The 15,166-nt window shown below is 34.0% G+C and overlaps 1 protein-coding gene across 3 annotated transcripts in view; it reads right to left on the bottom strand.

The window, feature by feature from the left end:
* Positions 1–15,166, bottom strand: part of EXOC6B (exocyst complex component 6B) — a 584,188-nt gene that overhangs the window by 254,911 nt on the left and 314,111 nt on the right. For all 3 annotated transcript variants that reach the window (XM_033124336.1, XM_033124337.1, XM_033124335.1), the window contains exon 17: positions 8,935–9,069. In XM_033124336.1, coding sequence (XP_032980227.1) covers positions 8,935–9,069 — 135 coding nt within the window. The remainder of the gene's footprint in view (positions 1–8,934; positions 9,070–15,166) is intronic.

The following is a 15,166-nucleotide window of genomic DNA, read 5'->3' as shown; positions in this document are numbered from 1 at the left end:
CTTTATTAGATACGCATTTTTACAAATATTTTCTCCCAATCTGTGGCTTGTCTTTTCATTCTCTTAACAAGTCTCTTCCAGAGCAGAAGTTTTTCATTTTAATGAAATCCAACTTAATATTATCTTTGATGGATCATGTTTTTGGTGTTTTAACTAAAACGTCATAGCCAAATGAAAGGTCCCTAAGAGTCACCCTTATGCTATTCAGGAGTTTTGTAGTTTGGGGTTTACATGTAAGTCAATGGTACATTTTGGGTTAATTTTTGAAAAGTGTAAGATCTGTGTCTAGATTTATTTTTTTTTCTTTTGCATGTGGATGTCCAGTTGTTCCAAAGTATTTCACTTTACTCTTTGTCAACAATCAGTTTACTATATTTGTGTGGGTCTATTTCAGGGCGCTCTATTCTGTTCCCGTTATCTACTCATCTATTCTTCGGCCAATACCATACTCTCTTGATTACCGAAGCTTTTTAGTAAGTCTTGAAGTCGGGTAAATCCTCCAGTATTCTTTTCCTTCAATACTGTACTGGCTATTCTGGCTGTTTTTCCTCTCCATGCAAACTTTAGACTCAATTTGTCGATAGATGCAAAATGACTTGCTGAGATTTGGATTGAGATTATGTTAAATCTATAGATCAAATTGGGAAGAACTGATATCTTGATAAAATATTGAGTGTTCCTATCCATAAATATGGAATATATCTCCATTTATTTAGATCTTTCTTCTTTGCCTTCTGTTCATTAGTTTTATATGTTCCCTCACACAGACCTCTTTTATGTTGTTAGTTATATTTACTTCTCTCTTTTTTATGTTAACGTAAATGATATTGCATTTTTCATTGCAAATTCCAGTTGTTCATTACTGGTATAGGAAAGCAAATGACTCATACCAATCTTGTATCCCAAACCTTGCTCTATTTACTTATTACTTCTCATAGGTTTTTGTTTGTTTTTGTTGTTAATTTTTCATATTTTCTACTTAGACAATCATGTTATCTGCAAACAAAATCAGTTTTATTTCTACCTTTACAATCTGTAAGTCTTTTATTCCCTGTCTTATTAGATGTTGGCTAGAAGTGGTAGATGGGATATGCTTTCCTTTTTTCTTGAATTTAGCAGGAAAGCTTCTAGTTACTCACCATCGAGTGACGTTAGTTGCAAAACTTTTGTAGATGTTCTTTATCAAGTTTAGGAAGTTCCTTCTCTAGTCTAGTTTGCTTAGAGGTTTTACCATGAATAGGTATTGGACTCTTGTCAAATGCTTTTCTGCATCTATCGGTATGATTGTACGATTTTCCTTCTTCAGCCCACTGATGTGATGGATTATATTAACAGATTTTTGAATACTGAGTGAGCTTTGCAGACCTGGAATAAATCCATTTGGTGGTAGTATACAATTGACACTTGAACTGCGCGGGTCCACTTATACCCACATTTTTTTTTTGATAAATACTAGAAATATATTTTCTTTTATGATTGTAATAATATTTTCTATTTTCTAGCTTACTTTATTGTAAGACCACAGTATATAATACATATGACATGCAAAATATGTGTTAATTGTTTATGTTTTCAGTAAGATTTCTGGTCAACAGCAGGCTGTTAGTAGTTAAGTTTTTGATGAGTCAAAAGTTATACATGGATTTTCAACCATGCAGAGTCTCAACACCCATAATCCCCCAAGTTTTTCAAGGATCAACTGCACAATCTTCTGATACATGTTGGATTTGATTTGCTAGTATTTTGTTGAGCATTTTTGTATCTATGTTCATGAGAGATATTGGTCTGTAGTTTTTCTTTCTTTAATGTTTGGATGGTATTAGGGTAATCCTGGCCTCATGCAATGAGTTAAAGTATTCCCTCTATTTCAATTTTTTTGGAAAACGTAGGGAAGTGGTGTAATTTCTTCCTTAAATATTTGAATTTTTTTCAGCTTTATTAGGGTATTATTGACAAAATTGTAAGATATTTAAGATGTAGAGTGTAATGATCAGATATAGGTATACACTGTCACAGGATTCCCCACCGCAAGTAATTAAATTGGGACATCCATCATCTCACATACATTCAGTATCAAACTATGGGTATAGAGTTGTTCACAGTATTTCTTTATTACTATTTTAATGTCCATGGAATCAGTAGTGATAGCTTCTCTTTCACTTACGATATTAGTAATTGTGTCTTCTCTCTTTTATTGTTAGTTAGTCTGGATCAAGATTTATTAATTTTATTGATTTCTTTTATAAGACCCAGAATTTGGTTTCACCAATTTACTCTCTTGATTATCCATTTTCATTGATTTATGCTCTAATTTTTATTTCTTCTTTTTCTGATTACTTTGGATTTAATTTGCTCTACTTTTGCTAGTTTCCTAAGGTAGAAGCTTACTGATTTTAGAAATTTATTCTTTGCTAATATATGCAATTAATGCTATACATTTCCCTCTAAGCACTGCTTTCACTGATGTCACAAATTTTGATAAGTTGTATTTTATTTTCATTTAATTGGAAATTGTAATTTCACTTGAGACTTTTTCTTTGACTCGTGTTATTTTGAAGTGTGTTAGTTAATCTCCAAATATTTTGGGAATTTCCTGCTATCTTTCTGTTATTTAGTTCCATAGGTTAATTATGTGGTCTGAGAGCAAGTTTTGTAGGAGTTCTATTCTTGAAAATTTGTTAAGGTGTGTATTATTACCCAGGACACGGTCTGCCTTGGTGAATGTTCTTATGAGTTTGAGAAGAATGTGTATTTGCTGTTGTTGGACAAAGTATTCTATAAATGTCAATTTGATCCAGTTGATTGCGGTACCATTTAGTTCAACTATATCCTTACTGATTTTCTGCCTCCTGGATTTATTAGAGGGGTTTACTAAGAGATTTTAGCAGGAAGAGATGTTGACTTATAACTTCCTTTTAAGTATCTTTTTAGATACTCACATATTATTTTCTTGTTTGATCTATTAGTGAATAATTTTAAGCAATTTTCAAACACTAATCATCCTTGCTCTCTTAGCTTTACTTTTATCCCTACTTTCTATATACATATGATTTTGTTTGACATTTTATTGTTTATGATTTTTACACCAATATTTCCCTTTAATTGTTCGGGTTATTTGTTGTGGTTTCTGATTTCTGAATCATTGTTACGTTGACTTAGCAGAAGTGAAGTGAGATACTTTCCTTTTTTCTCTGTGTCTGGAATAGCTTGAATTCTACAACAATTTCTGTTTCGTGAGGTGTAACTGAATTCACTGGTGAACTTGTGGATTTGCCCAATTTTAAGAAGTTTTTAACAATTTTTCATTTCTTTCATAGTTATTAGTAAGTTGTCTTTATCTTCTTAAATCAATTTTAATCACATATTTTCTTATAGGTCCTGAAATTTATTAGCACAGAATTAAACAAAGTATTTTAGGCATTTAATTTCCTCTGATTATAAATTTCAAGTAATTGTGATATATTCCTTTCTTCTTTCTTTTCTCTTTCCCTTCCTTTCTTCCATCTTTTTTTCCTTCTTTCCTTTTAATTAGGCAAGGTAAAATGATTCTTTTTAAAAATGCAATACACACTTGCTAGAAGCCTCTCATACTGAATACGCCTAGTTATATTTTGTTCTTTCATCTTGCACATGTAGTTACCCCTCCTAAAAATGTCCCTTACTCTCTCCTCATCCTTTCTCCATCTGGACCTCTCCTGCTGGTCCCAAGACCCATTTCAACTTGTGCCTTTTCTGGGAAGTCCTCCTGGAAGGTCTCAAAGCTGAGATAAGTACTACTGATCCCCTATGGAATTCCCTTCTTTTTCTGGACCTGTCAGTGTTGATTTCCCTTGGAGCTCAATCCTCACATCTTTTCTCCATCTATATTCAATTCCCCCAAAAAATCCAGCCTATGGCATTAAATACAATCTTGATACTGATGAATTCTAAATTTTAATCTCCAGCTAGAACTTTGCCCTATTTAATATCTCTATGCAGATAACTATTATATATCTCAAGCTTAATATGTCAGAAATGGAACTCTTGATTGTTTGGCCACTCCCCAAATCTGTATTCACTCACTGTTCCTTATCTTAGTGAATAGCACCACTATTCACCCAGTTTGCTTAGTTCAAAATCTTGGAATCATCTTTGACTCTACTCTTTCTCTTATAACCCCATACCAAATCCAGAGGTAAAACTTGCCATCTCATCCTTCAAAAATATTTCTTATCACTTCCACCCCTACCACTGTAGTCCAAGCAATCATTATCTCTTACCTACACTACTGCAATAACCTCCAAATTGGACTCTCTTCTTTCACTCTTACTGACCTATAATCCATTTATTTTCCACATGGCAACCAGTGTTACCCATTAAGATATAAATCAGTTTATCACCATCACTCCCAATCTTCTAATGGCCTCACATTTCATTTCAGAATAAAATCCAAAGTATTTAAAGGCCAGAAATTATCTGACTCCTATCTCGTCTCTTACCACTCTTACCAACACTGACAGATACATCACTGCCAGACTGACTCCCTTGTTATTCCTTGAACACACCAATACTTACTATTGTAATGTTCCCTGTGACCAAAATGCTTATCTAACAGAAATGCAAATGATTCCACTTGTCATTTCATTCAGGTCATTTATATTTCTTCCTAGTTCTTAGCATTACCTGACATTAAATTACATTTTTGTTTGTTTCTCATCTATCAGTAGCACTAGACTATAAGCTCCGTAAGGTCAAGAGATTTATGTTTTCAGTTCATACCTATAAATTGCCTGGCATGTAGCAGATGCTTTATAAAAACGTAGAATCAATGAGGGATTTAATGTATGTATTGTATTATTCTAGTACTTTTCACATAGCTCTTTATAGAATTTACAGTATCTGTCATTCCTGTAGATTATAAACTGTAAATCCAAAGACCAAGTATTTTTTCTCTCTCTAAACAAGAATACCATACTGTTGCATAGCAAGTACACAAATATTAGTAAATATTTACTAAATATTTACTAATAATATTTAATAATAATACTTAGAAAATTAGTAAATACCTTCCTGCTATTTTGTAAGAATGAAGAAATTCCTATGAACCAAGAAAGCAAAGAATGCCTGCTGGATTATGACACATATGGCAACAGAAGGAACTCTGTAAGAAAAATACCTTGAAGACCTTCTGATTCTTTTTGCCCCTTTTTCAGCATAAAGGTTTCCATCTGTGAGGGAAAGTTTTCTGGAAACAGTAGCTTAGGAAAATACACAACTTGTAGCTATTATAATTGCCATGTTTATACTGAGTTCCGCGTTAGCTGGTCTGAAACAGTCCTGGTAAAAATAAACTCTCAATGTGTTTTAAGTAATCAGTGTTTCCAATAAGCACTGTGGACATGACCTTTAGTGGTCTCCAGAACTTCTCCTCTACTAAGTATTTAACTGGCTGTTCAACCCCTTTGGCTTCCTGTCTGCCTTTAATTTTCCCTCAGCAACTTTAAAGCTAAAGCAACAACAAAATACACAAGCCATCCTCTGGGAGGATATCTGACCATAATTTGAAAAGCCCTTGAAATAAGAAAATTGAGATGGGGTAGGGAAAGAGTAGCAGAACATATTACATGTTCTCCATATGATACACAACTATAAATGAACTTCACGTTCTAATTTCTTAAATCCTTATTCTCTGCTGAACACTCAACTATAGTCCCACCCACATTTTCTTTCCTGGAGAAATTCTGGCTTCCACAGTAAATCAAGTGGAAATATTTTTTGACAGAAGTATTACCCACGCTCCATAATAATGCTAATATATAAGAGTAATTATAATTCTCATAAAACTGCCTCAGGTCATCCTGAAGTTCTTAAAGCTCTTGTTATATTTACATACTCATTCTTGGGGCCACTTTATTAAATAAGTCTCTTCCTCACTAAAACAGTATCAATATTAATATAGTAAGACATTATTCAAAAGTTTATAAGTAATGATACACATATAATATGATGGATAATAAATTTGAAGTAATTTTATAGGTAATTTGAAACAAATAATTCATGGTCACACCTTGAACGTGTAACTCATCCAGCAGCTGACCTAACCATATAAATACATAAAGAATCTTTTGTTGCTGATCATTTAATTATTTTCAGCTTTAATGAGGTAATATTGAAAATAAAATTGTAAGTTTTTAAAAAGGTACACTGTGGTAATTTGATATACATATATATTATGAAAAAATTCCCACCATCTAATTATTAAACACATCTATCACCTCACATATTTATCTTATTTTCTTAAGTGCAACGTTTATATTCTATTCTCTTAGCAAATTTCAATTATACAATACAGTATTATTAACTATTGTCACCATGTTTTATATTAGATACCCAGACTTTATTCATCTTATAGTCGAAAGTTTGTACCTTTTACCAACATCTATTTATCTCACGCCCCACCACTGGCAACAGCTTTTCTACTCTCTGTTTCTATGAGTTTGACTTTTATTAAAGATTCCACATATAAGTGCTAGCATGCAGTGTTTGTCATTCTCTGTCTGCCTTATTTTACTTAGCATAATGCCCTCAGGGTTCATCTATGTTGTCACAAATGGCAGTATGTCCTTATTTTTCATGGCTAAATAATCTTCTATTATATATATATATATATAATTATATATATATATATAATATATATATAATTATATATATATAATTATATATATATATAATATTCTCTGCTTTCATAAATATATAATTTATAAATATATAAAACACATTTTCTTTATCCATTCATCTGTTGATGGATACTTAGGTTATTTCCATATCTCGGATCTTGTAAATAATGCTGCAGTGAACATGTCAGAATATAGATATCGCTCCAAGATAATTTTATTCCAATTGGATATACATCCACATGTGAAATTGTGGAATCATATGGCAGTTCTATTTTTAATTTCTTGAAGAATTGCCATACTGTTTTCCACAGTGGCTGTACCTGTTTACATTCCGACCAACAGTGTGCAAAATTTTCTTCACATCTTTGACAGCATTTATCTCTTGTCTCTTTGATCATGACCATCCTAACAGGTATGAGGTGATAACTCATTGTGGTTTTCATTTGCATTTTGATAATTGGTGATGTTGAACATCTTCTTTATTTACCTGTTAGCCATTTCTATGACTTCTTTGGGCAAATATATATTCAGTTCCTCTGCCCATTTTTTAATCAGATTACTTGGTTTTGTGCTATTTTCAGGAGTTCTTCGTTTTGGATATTACAAATCAGATCTACGATTTGTAAATATTTTATCCCATTCCATCAGTTGCTTTTTCATTTTGTTAATGGTTTCCTTTGCTGTGCAGAAGCTTTTTAGCATGATAAAATCCCACTTGTTTATTTTTCCTTTCGTTGCTTTTGCATTCGGTGTCAAATCCAAAATACCACTGTCAAGGCCAAAGTCAAGGAACTTACTCCCTATGTGTTCTTCTAGTAGTTTAATGTTTCAGTCTTACATTCAAGTCTTGAACCCACTTTGAGTTGATTTTCGTGTGTGTTATTAGATAGGGGTCCAGTTTTATTGTTTTGCATGTAGCTGTTTTGTTTACCCAACACCTTTTATTAAAAAAAAACTATCTCTTCCCCAATTTATATTCTTGGCTCCTTTTTTGTAACTTAACTGACCAATTATGCATGGGTATGTTTCTGGGGTGTCTATTTTGTTCCAATGATCTATGTGTCTGTTTTTATGCCAGTACCATAATGTTTAGATTACTATAGTTTTGCAATATATTTGAAATCAGGAAGCAGGATGCCTCCAGCTTTGTTCTTCTTTCTCAAGATTCCTTCGGCTATTCAGGGTCTTTCTCATTCTTTTTCTTATAACAAAAAAAGACAGATAATTCGAACAATTTTTCTCTCTCATAAAATGTAATAAGCAATATGAATCAAATTTGATTTCCTCTCTTAAATCTACTCTCAAGAGGAGGTACCAATAATAGAGAAACAGGATAAAAGGATAGGAAAAAGTAGACACCAGTAGACATAAATCATGATTTCTACTCTACAACTTTATACCTAAGTAATGTAAACAAGTGAATTTCAAAAAGGCGGCATAGACTTGTTTCAAGACTAAAATAATCAAACAATAACAACAGTAACAAAAACCCAAAGCATACATGTTTGGCTTTATGTCAGAATGTACCATTTCACTGTTTAAGAACTTGCCCTGTTACTTTTTTGGCTATCACTTTGTGAGGGATATAAATGATAAATGTCTAACTATTACATTGCTTTGTGCACCTGAAACTAATAGAAAAAAATGTTAAAAAAGAAAAAAGACGTATTGAAGGCTCATATGGCAAAATAAAGGAGTTTCTTAAGGCTCTTTGAAATGAAGGCATTTACTCTCCAAAACCTCATCTACCATCGATCCTTCTTTTGATCCACAATGGTGTCATTTTTCCCGTTTGATTTAACCATGGGTCAAAACTAATGCTGTGGCCTTGTGAAATAATTATAAAGTTGTTAACTACAATAGCAAGGGGCAGAAATTTCTCACTTAAAAGTAAGGTTAAAAAAAAAAGTTGGACACAGGACACAGAAAAGAGAGAACAGCGAACTTAAAACATTTCATTGGTGTTAATTTTAGTTATAACTACTATCATCCAAACCATACTTAAGAACTCTTAACTCTGATGGGGGCCAACTGAGGAAATAGCTATTTTCACATACAAAATGTAAAGAAGATTTAATGGACACAGTTGTAGACTTTTTTTAAACTCCCCAAAATTAGCATTAGTATTTGTTTTTCTAAGGAGTTCATAAACACCTATTCTCAAGAGCATTTATGAATCATACTACTATGCAACCTGGAGGAAACAAAGCCATGTTAGGTGGAACACCCCGGACTATGGATACCAGAGCAGTTCTACAATACTGTAGGGCCTTCTCACCTTAAAAGTTGTGGTGCCATAGAGCTTGGTGGTATGGACTGTCTCTGGAAGCACATTAGTGATATTGGTGATGAATTCTTCCAAGTACTTACAGGATTTCTCCAAGTGTGTTGTATTGATAATAATCTGGACGAGCTGGAAAATGGCAAACACATGTAAAAGTCATTTGACTAGTCACCCCAGGACAAATAGCTCAATATGAATCTGTCGGTATAAGACAAACAAAAGGCATGATGGCAGAGATCATCTGTGTTCTACAAAGCGTATTTGAAAGCATGGGCTGAGGTATTACTTCATCTAAGAAGCCTTCCCGGACTGCCTGAAACATCTTGTATTTCCCCCACTATAGGAGCTCTTATCAGCCTATTTTCAACATGTTTTTTTCTGTTTAAAAAAGACTAGACTAAGAACAAACACTGCTAGTGTTTAGCATAGTGCCTGGCATTAAATCATTGCCAAATAAATTAAATAAATAAACTGGCACTAAAAGAATAAGAATAATTGAAATGGCAAGAAGTTTAAAACTAGGCATGATGAACAGAGAGATGTTGGAATAGACTGCAGTTTATTAACAAACTGCATTAGTCTATGAAATAAAATATATGGGCAATGAAGTCAGAGAAACCAGCGGATTAACTATTTACAAATTATTGATCCTGAGAACATTTCTTAACTTCTCTAAGCCTGTTTATTTATCTGTAAAATGTTAATAATGTCTACCTCACAGAGTTATTGTGAGGATTAAATATTCTTTTGTTAATAATATTTCTCTTTTCTTACAGAAAAAATCCTTAAAGAAGATAGTGCTGGTAAGATAAAAGTCATCTATAAATTACTTTGAGGGGAGAATGAGGAATAATAAGCCATTCTTATCTGTATCAAATTAAAGTTTGTAAAGCATTTCACAATTCATTTTCTTACAATGTCTTCCCAGCACCCTGGAGAAGTAAATTAAGTGGGAGTAATTGTTACTTCCATTTTACTATAACAGAAACAAAAATAAAATGATTTTCTCTAGATCACATAACCTAAATGGGACTAGGACTCAAATCCAGGTATCTACCGTCAATTATGGATTCAGTTAAATGACTTCTCTCAGCGTCTTTTATCATAGCAAAAGATGGCAGCCCTGGAGTGTTACATGTTTAAGTACAGTAGCCTGAAACAGATTCTGGGTCTGCCATATAATAGACCCCGTCCAGGCTATGATTCTACTCTATGTGAAAAACAAAATAAAAAAATAAGTGGTACCTGCTACTTATTTCAACTATGAAAACTATTCATATTCCCCAGAGTCTAAAAGAAATACAAAGAGAACATGGAATGGAACCTGTTTTTGTCTCTCTTCTCTACATCTTTAACTTTTCATTTTCACGAGAATATGTTCTGGTGGAGGGCTGCGGCAGGTGGTGTATAAGGCTATGGATGATTTAGGGTCTTCTTTTAGTCTAGTGAGATAGTGAGCCGGGGGAGAGTGGATAGATGACACAAAGGGGAAATTGGAACTAAAGATGAAGGGAGGTTTTATACATTTTTATAGTCAAATAATATTTCAAAACAATGCTTAAAAGTTGGAATTATACTTCAATAAAAGTCAAGTATTATACTATGGAATATTACACAAAAATATTAATAGGACTACAATCAGAAAGTTCATTCTTGCTTCCTCAACAGCACCAAGCACAAGGCTAAAGCACCCAATTCTTTCTCAAAATACAAGGATACATGTCAATTCATAATGACAGTGCTTTAGTAATAGAGAGGACTAAAGGAAGAGAGACCTTTTACTCCCCTGAGGATCAGTCAGAACATCGGAGGAAAACAGCTAATTTTGAAACATGATGACAAACAACACAGATGACAAGTCGGGGCAACATTGGGACTAGATCTCTGTATTATTCCCCACAACTCATCAGACAAGTTCACATTCATCATTAGGCCCTTTCCACCTTCAGTTTGAATCTGGAGACCTTGACTTTTGGACACAGATACCATCTCCTATAAAATTACCCCAAACATCAGCCTTTTAGCTTTAGAGTGCTCGAGGAAAAAACACCCACCGAAAACAAGCAACTCATCACACTCCTCCTTTTGACATGTTTCTCCCTCAGAGGACGAATAAAATCATTAAAATAATTTTTAATTGGCTAAATTACTCTTCTTCCTGAGCAGGATGGTGGCTATTGGCAAGGTTGTCTTGATGTGGAAGTCAGAAAAGTAAGAGAGTTAATTTGGAGAACTGAAGAATTTCTATTTTTAAAACCAGCATTACCTATAGGGAACACATTCTATCTATCAAAAGAAATCCTAATAATAAGGAGGAATCGTGTCATGCTATCGAAATAAAAAACAGTGGCAGTCAAAGAGAAAATTGTCCTGTTTTGCAGGATATTGGCAGTTAAAAAAAAAAAAAGGAGGCGGCTTCACTGGGTACAGTAGTAATTTCCCATGACTTTTTAAAGATCTGTCAACACAAAAGATCACCATGAATTACATCAATTGGCTGTCAGTCACTTTTGAAATGTTTCATTGCTGAGCATAGAATAGACTATTAAAACACTCTAGGATTACAGTAGATACCATGTCATTTTCAAAGGGAATATTGTCTATTAATGAGGTCTAAGTGATTTCTACTTCTGAATGACAGCTAACCAACATCCTTACAAGGGCATTTACAAATGTGAAGCCAGATGCTTTGGGGGTAATTTTGAAGTAAGGATGAAATTAAGCAATTTCAGATATCAACTTCCATCAGAGTTTGAGCTCCTTTGATATTTTTAACCCCTACTTCCCACTCTCTTATAAAAATATATCACTGCAGCAATCTAAACTGTCCTTAACATTGTTTCAAGAACATGGCACTAACAACAGATTAGATATTGGTTGTCTTATATAAAGTTCTTTGAGAATTGGGCCAACAAAAGAAACTACTATAAGGCAAACAATCAACTCTCAAAACTAAATGACAGAAGTCACTTAGGTTAAAAACCATGAAGAAGCAGAATATTCTTCTGTCTCTCCCTCCTAGTATCACGGAGAATTTAATGAGTAGTAAGTCAGAGTAGACTGCGGAAGTCACTCCTCTAACCTGCTGAAACACCCCAGCGGAGCCTGAACCATGACAGACAAATGTTCACATTCTTGACAAACTCCAGAAAAGAAATATGTCTTGATCATCTTTAATAGTTCAAAATTAAGCCCTAAATTCCAAGAAGAAGATTCCATTCCCAACTATACACTATTCTGGGGTACACACATTTACTTACATTAGAATTGATATTATCTTGCTTCCCAAAGCAGAGAGTTTAGACACTGAATCTCCAAAGAGCTAACCCAAAGCCAGTAAACGACAAGCCACATTCCTCCCCACACCACCAATGTGCTTCTCAACTGCTAGATTTGCAAGAAGATAAAGAACTAAATAGCAGCAGTGGCTCTTATTTACAAAAAATAAGGTATCCCTAGGACTTCAAGGAATTTTTAATCTGCATTTCGCCCCAGCAAGGGTACAAAAAGGTGCGTCAACTATTGATTTTATACCATCTCCAAGGCCAATACCTAAAATACTTGGAACTACAGATTCCAAATTCAAAGGTCTAGTACAGAGCTTGTATTTGACAAAACTTCAGTATAAAACATTTTAACATAGTATTAGCAATATCATTGCTGTCGACAACAGCTGATAGACACAAATGGTATGTGGGAGACAAATAACACAGGATACAACCCTATGGTGATCGATCTAATATATTAAAAACAAAGGGTAAATGCAAAGCATTGGTGATTTATTCAGGTCTCCAGGGACACCTACCTTAATCATAAAAATATAAATATTCAATATGATGTCACTAATAGGAACTCTGAACTTCTCTAACTTTACCCTAAAGAACCCACTTACCTACTTTCTTTTTTTTTTTTTCTTTCTTCTCTCTTTCATCAATTAAGAAGTCCTACATGCCAAGGATTTGGGATACGGCTATGAAAATTATACATAAAACAAAGTCCCTAACCTCATGAACATTAACGTAAACACGTGCACATATAAACACACAGTATAATGTCAGGTGGTAATAAACACTGGGAAGAGAAGTGAGAGTAAGGACTGACATGGGAATGAGCTATTTCGAGACGGTCAAGGAACGCCTCCTTAAGGAAATGACATTTGAATAGTGACTTAAATAAAGTGAAGGTATAATATGTCTATCATTTGTAATAAATAAGTTCTTTTAATCTAATGTATATCTTAAACCTTTCTATCAATACATTTTTCACAAATAAGTAGGGTGCCCTTTGATTCATCTTAAAACTTTCTTTCAAACTTAACTAATTCTCTGAGATTAATAAACTAGTAGTTTATTTCCTTTCTCTCCGTGATATCGGTGTTTTAAAACTTATTTCAAATCTTATTTTTAAAAGAAAATGTATTTCAAAACTTATCTCAAATCTTATTTCCAAACTACTTACTGGTTGTGCGGGCTTAGGCAAAGACATTATCTTTCATCACCTTAAAATTGAGATAATAACATCAATGTCATACAAAGAAATAATAAATATATTATAATTAAATATAAATAGCAATATAAATAATAAAGTATCAGGAATAATATATACCAAATTCTTGAGAGCTATTATGGATATGGACTTAGTCATTATAGCTCCAACTAAATATGGCTTAATAAAATATACAACTATGCTGGCCAGTCTCACTTTAATTCACATCCACTAGCCAAAGTGGACACTCAATGCTGCAAAATCATCACAAAATCAGGCACAAACCAAGTCTCTTTTCCATGCACCCAGAAGTCCCTTCTCTCTCCTTCAACTCCAACATTTGCTCTTGATCTCTACATCCAGCTGAAGACCTTTCTTTCACTTGGGAAAACTAAGCATTTGGATCCTGCCACCAACACATTTAACCAACCACCACCATCTGCATCCCCATACTGATTTTCATCTGGTACCAGAGGTGACCTTCACACTACCTAAAGCCAATCCTTTTAATTGTGCATTAGATTCTACTTAGGCACATTACTCTAGAGGCTTCCCCAATTCTCATACATCGTCAACTTTTTGCTTTCTGTTGCATCATTCTCATCAGAAACAGCATTCTGTTACTTCTCCTATTAAAAAATAAAACATAACATTTGCTTAACCCACTTCCCTTACTGGCTACCACCTCATTCCTTGCTTACCTCTTTACCACAACTTATACTTGCTGTCTCCAATTCCTCTCTTCCATTCTTTAACTTTTTTAATTTAAATAAATACTTCATTTTAGGATAGTTTTATATTCACAAAATAGTTGCAGAGAGTTCCCAAATACTCCACACCCAGTTCCCCCTGTTGTTACATCTTGCATTACTGTGGTACATTTGCCACAACTAAGGAACCAACATTGGTACATTGCAATTCACTGAACAACACACTTGATTCAGCCTTCACTCATTTTTCCCTAATGCTCTTTACCTTTTTCAGGATCCCATCTAAGATCCCACATTACAAGTAGTTGTCATGTCGCCTTAGCTCCTCTGGTCTGTAACAGTTTCTCAGACTTTCCTGTTTTTGATGACCCTGACAGTCTTGAGTACTGGTCAGGTATTTTGTAGAATGTCCTTCAGTTTAGGGTTTCAAGTTTTTCTCATGGTTAGAATGAGGTCATGGGGTTTGGAAGGAAGACCACAGAGGTGAAGTGCCTTCTCATCACATCATATTATCACACTATCAACACAACTTATCACTGACAATGTTAACCTTGATCACCTGGCTGAGGTAGTGTTTGTCACGTGTTTTCACTGTAAAGTAACTGTTCCCCTCCTTCCATACTCTACTTTTAGGAAGCAAGTAACTAGGCACAGCCTACACATAAGGGGTGGAAAGCTAAGCACCACCTCCTTGAGGGGCTAATATCTACATAAATGATTTGAAATTTTTCTATACAGGACCCATTCTCTTTTACAAACTCCATCGCAGTTTCCTTACCATAATTCTATTAAAAATGCTTTTATCGAAGTTTACTTATTCCAAGTTGCCCAGTCCAATGGTAATTCTTAATCTTCATCCTACCTGACCTATCAGTAGTATTTGTCCTAGCTGACCCCCTCCCTCCTTCTTGCTATACTTTCTTCACTTGGCTTCCAGGACACCATATTCTCCTGTTTCTGGTTTTGTTTTAGTTTGGTTTTTTTCCTACTTTCCTAGTGCCTCCTTCCCAATCTCTTTTGCGGGTTCCTCT

The sequence above is a fragment of the Rhinolophus ferrumequinum genome, chromosome 13, assembly GCF_004115265.2.
Source record: "Rhinolophus ferrumequinum isolate MPI-CBG mRhiFer1 chromosome 13, mRhiFer1_v1.p, whole genome shotgun sequence".
Classification (NCBI taxonomy): Eukaryota; Metazoa; Chordata; class Mammalia; order Chiroptera; family Rhinolophidae; genus Rhinolophus; species Rhinolophus ferrumequinum.
The sequence above is the reverse complement of the archived record's forward strand: the minus strand, read 5'-3'. Positions and strand labels throughout refer to the sequence as shown.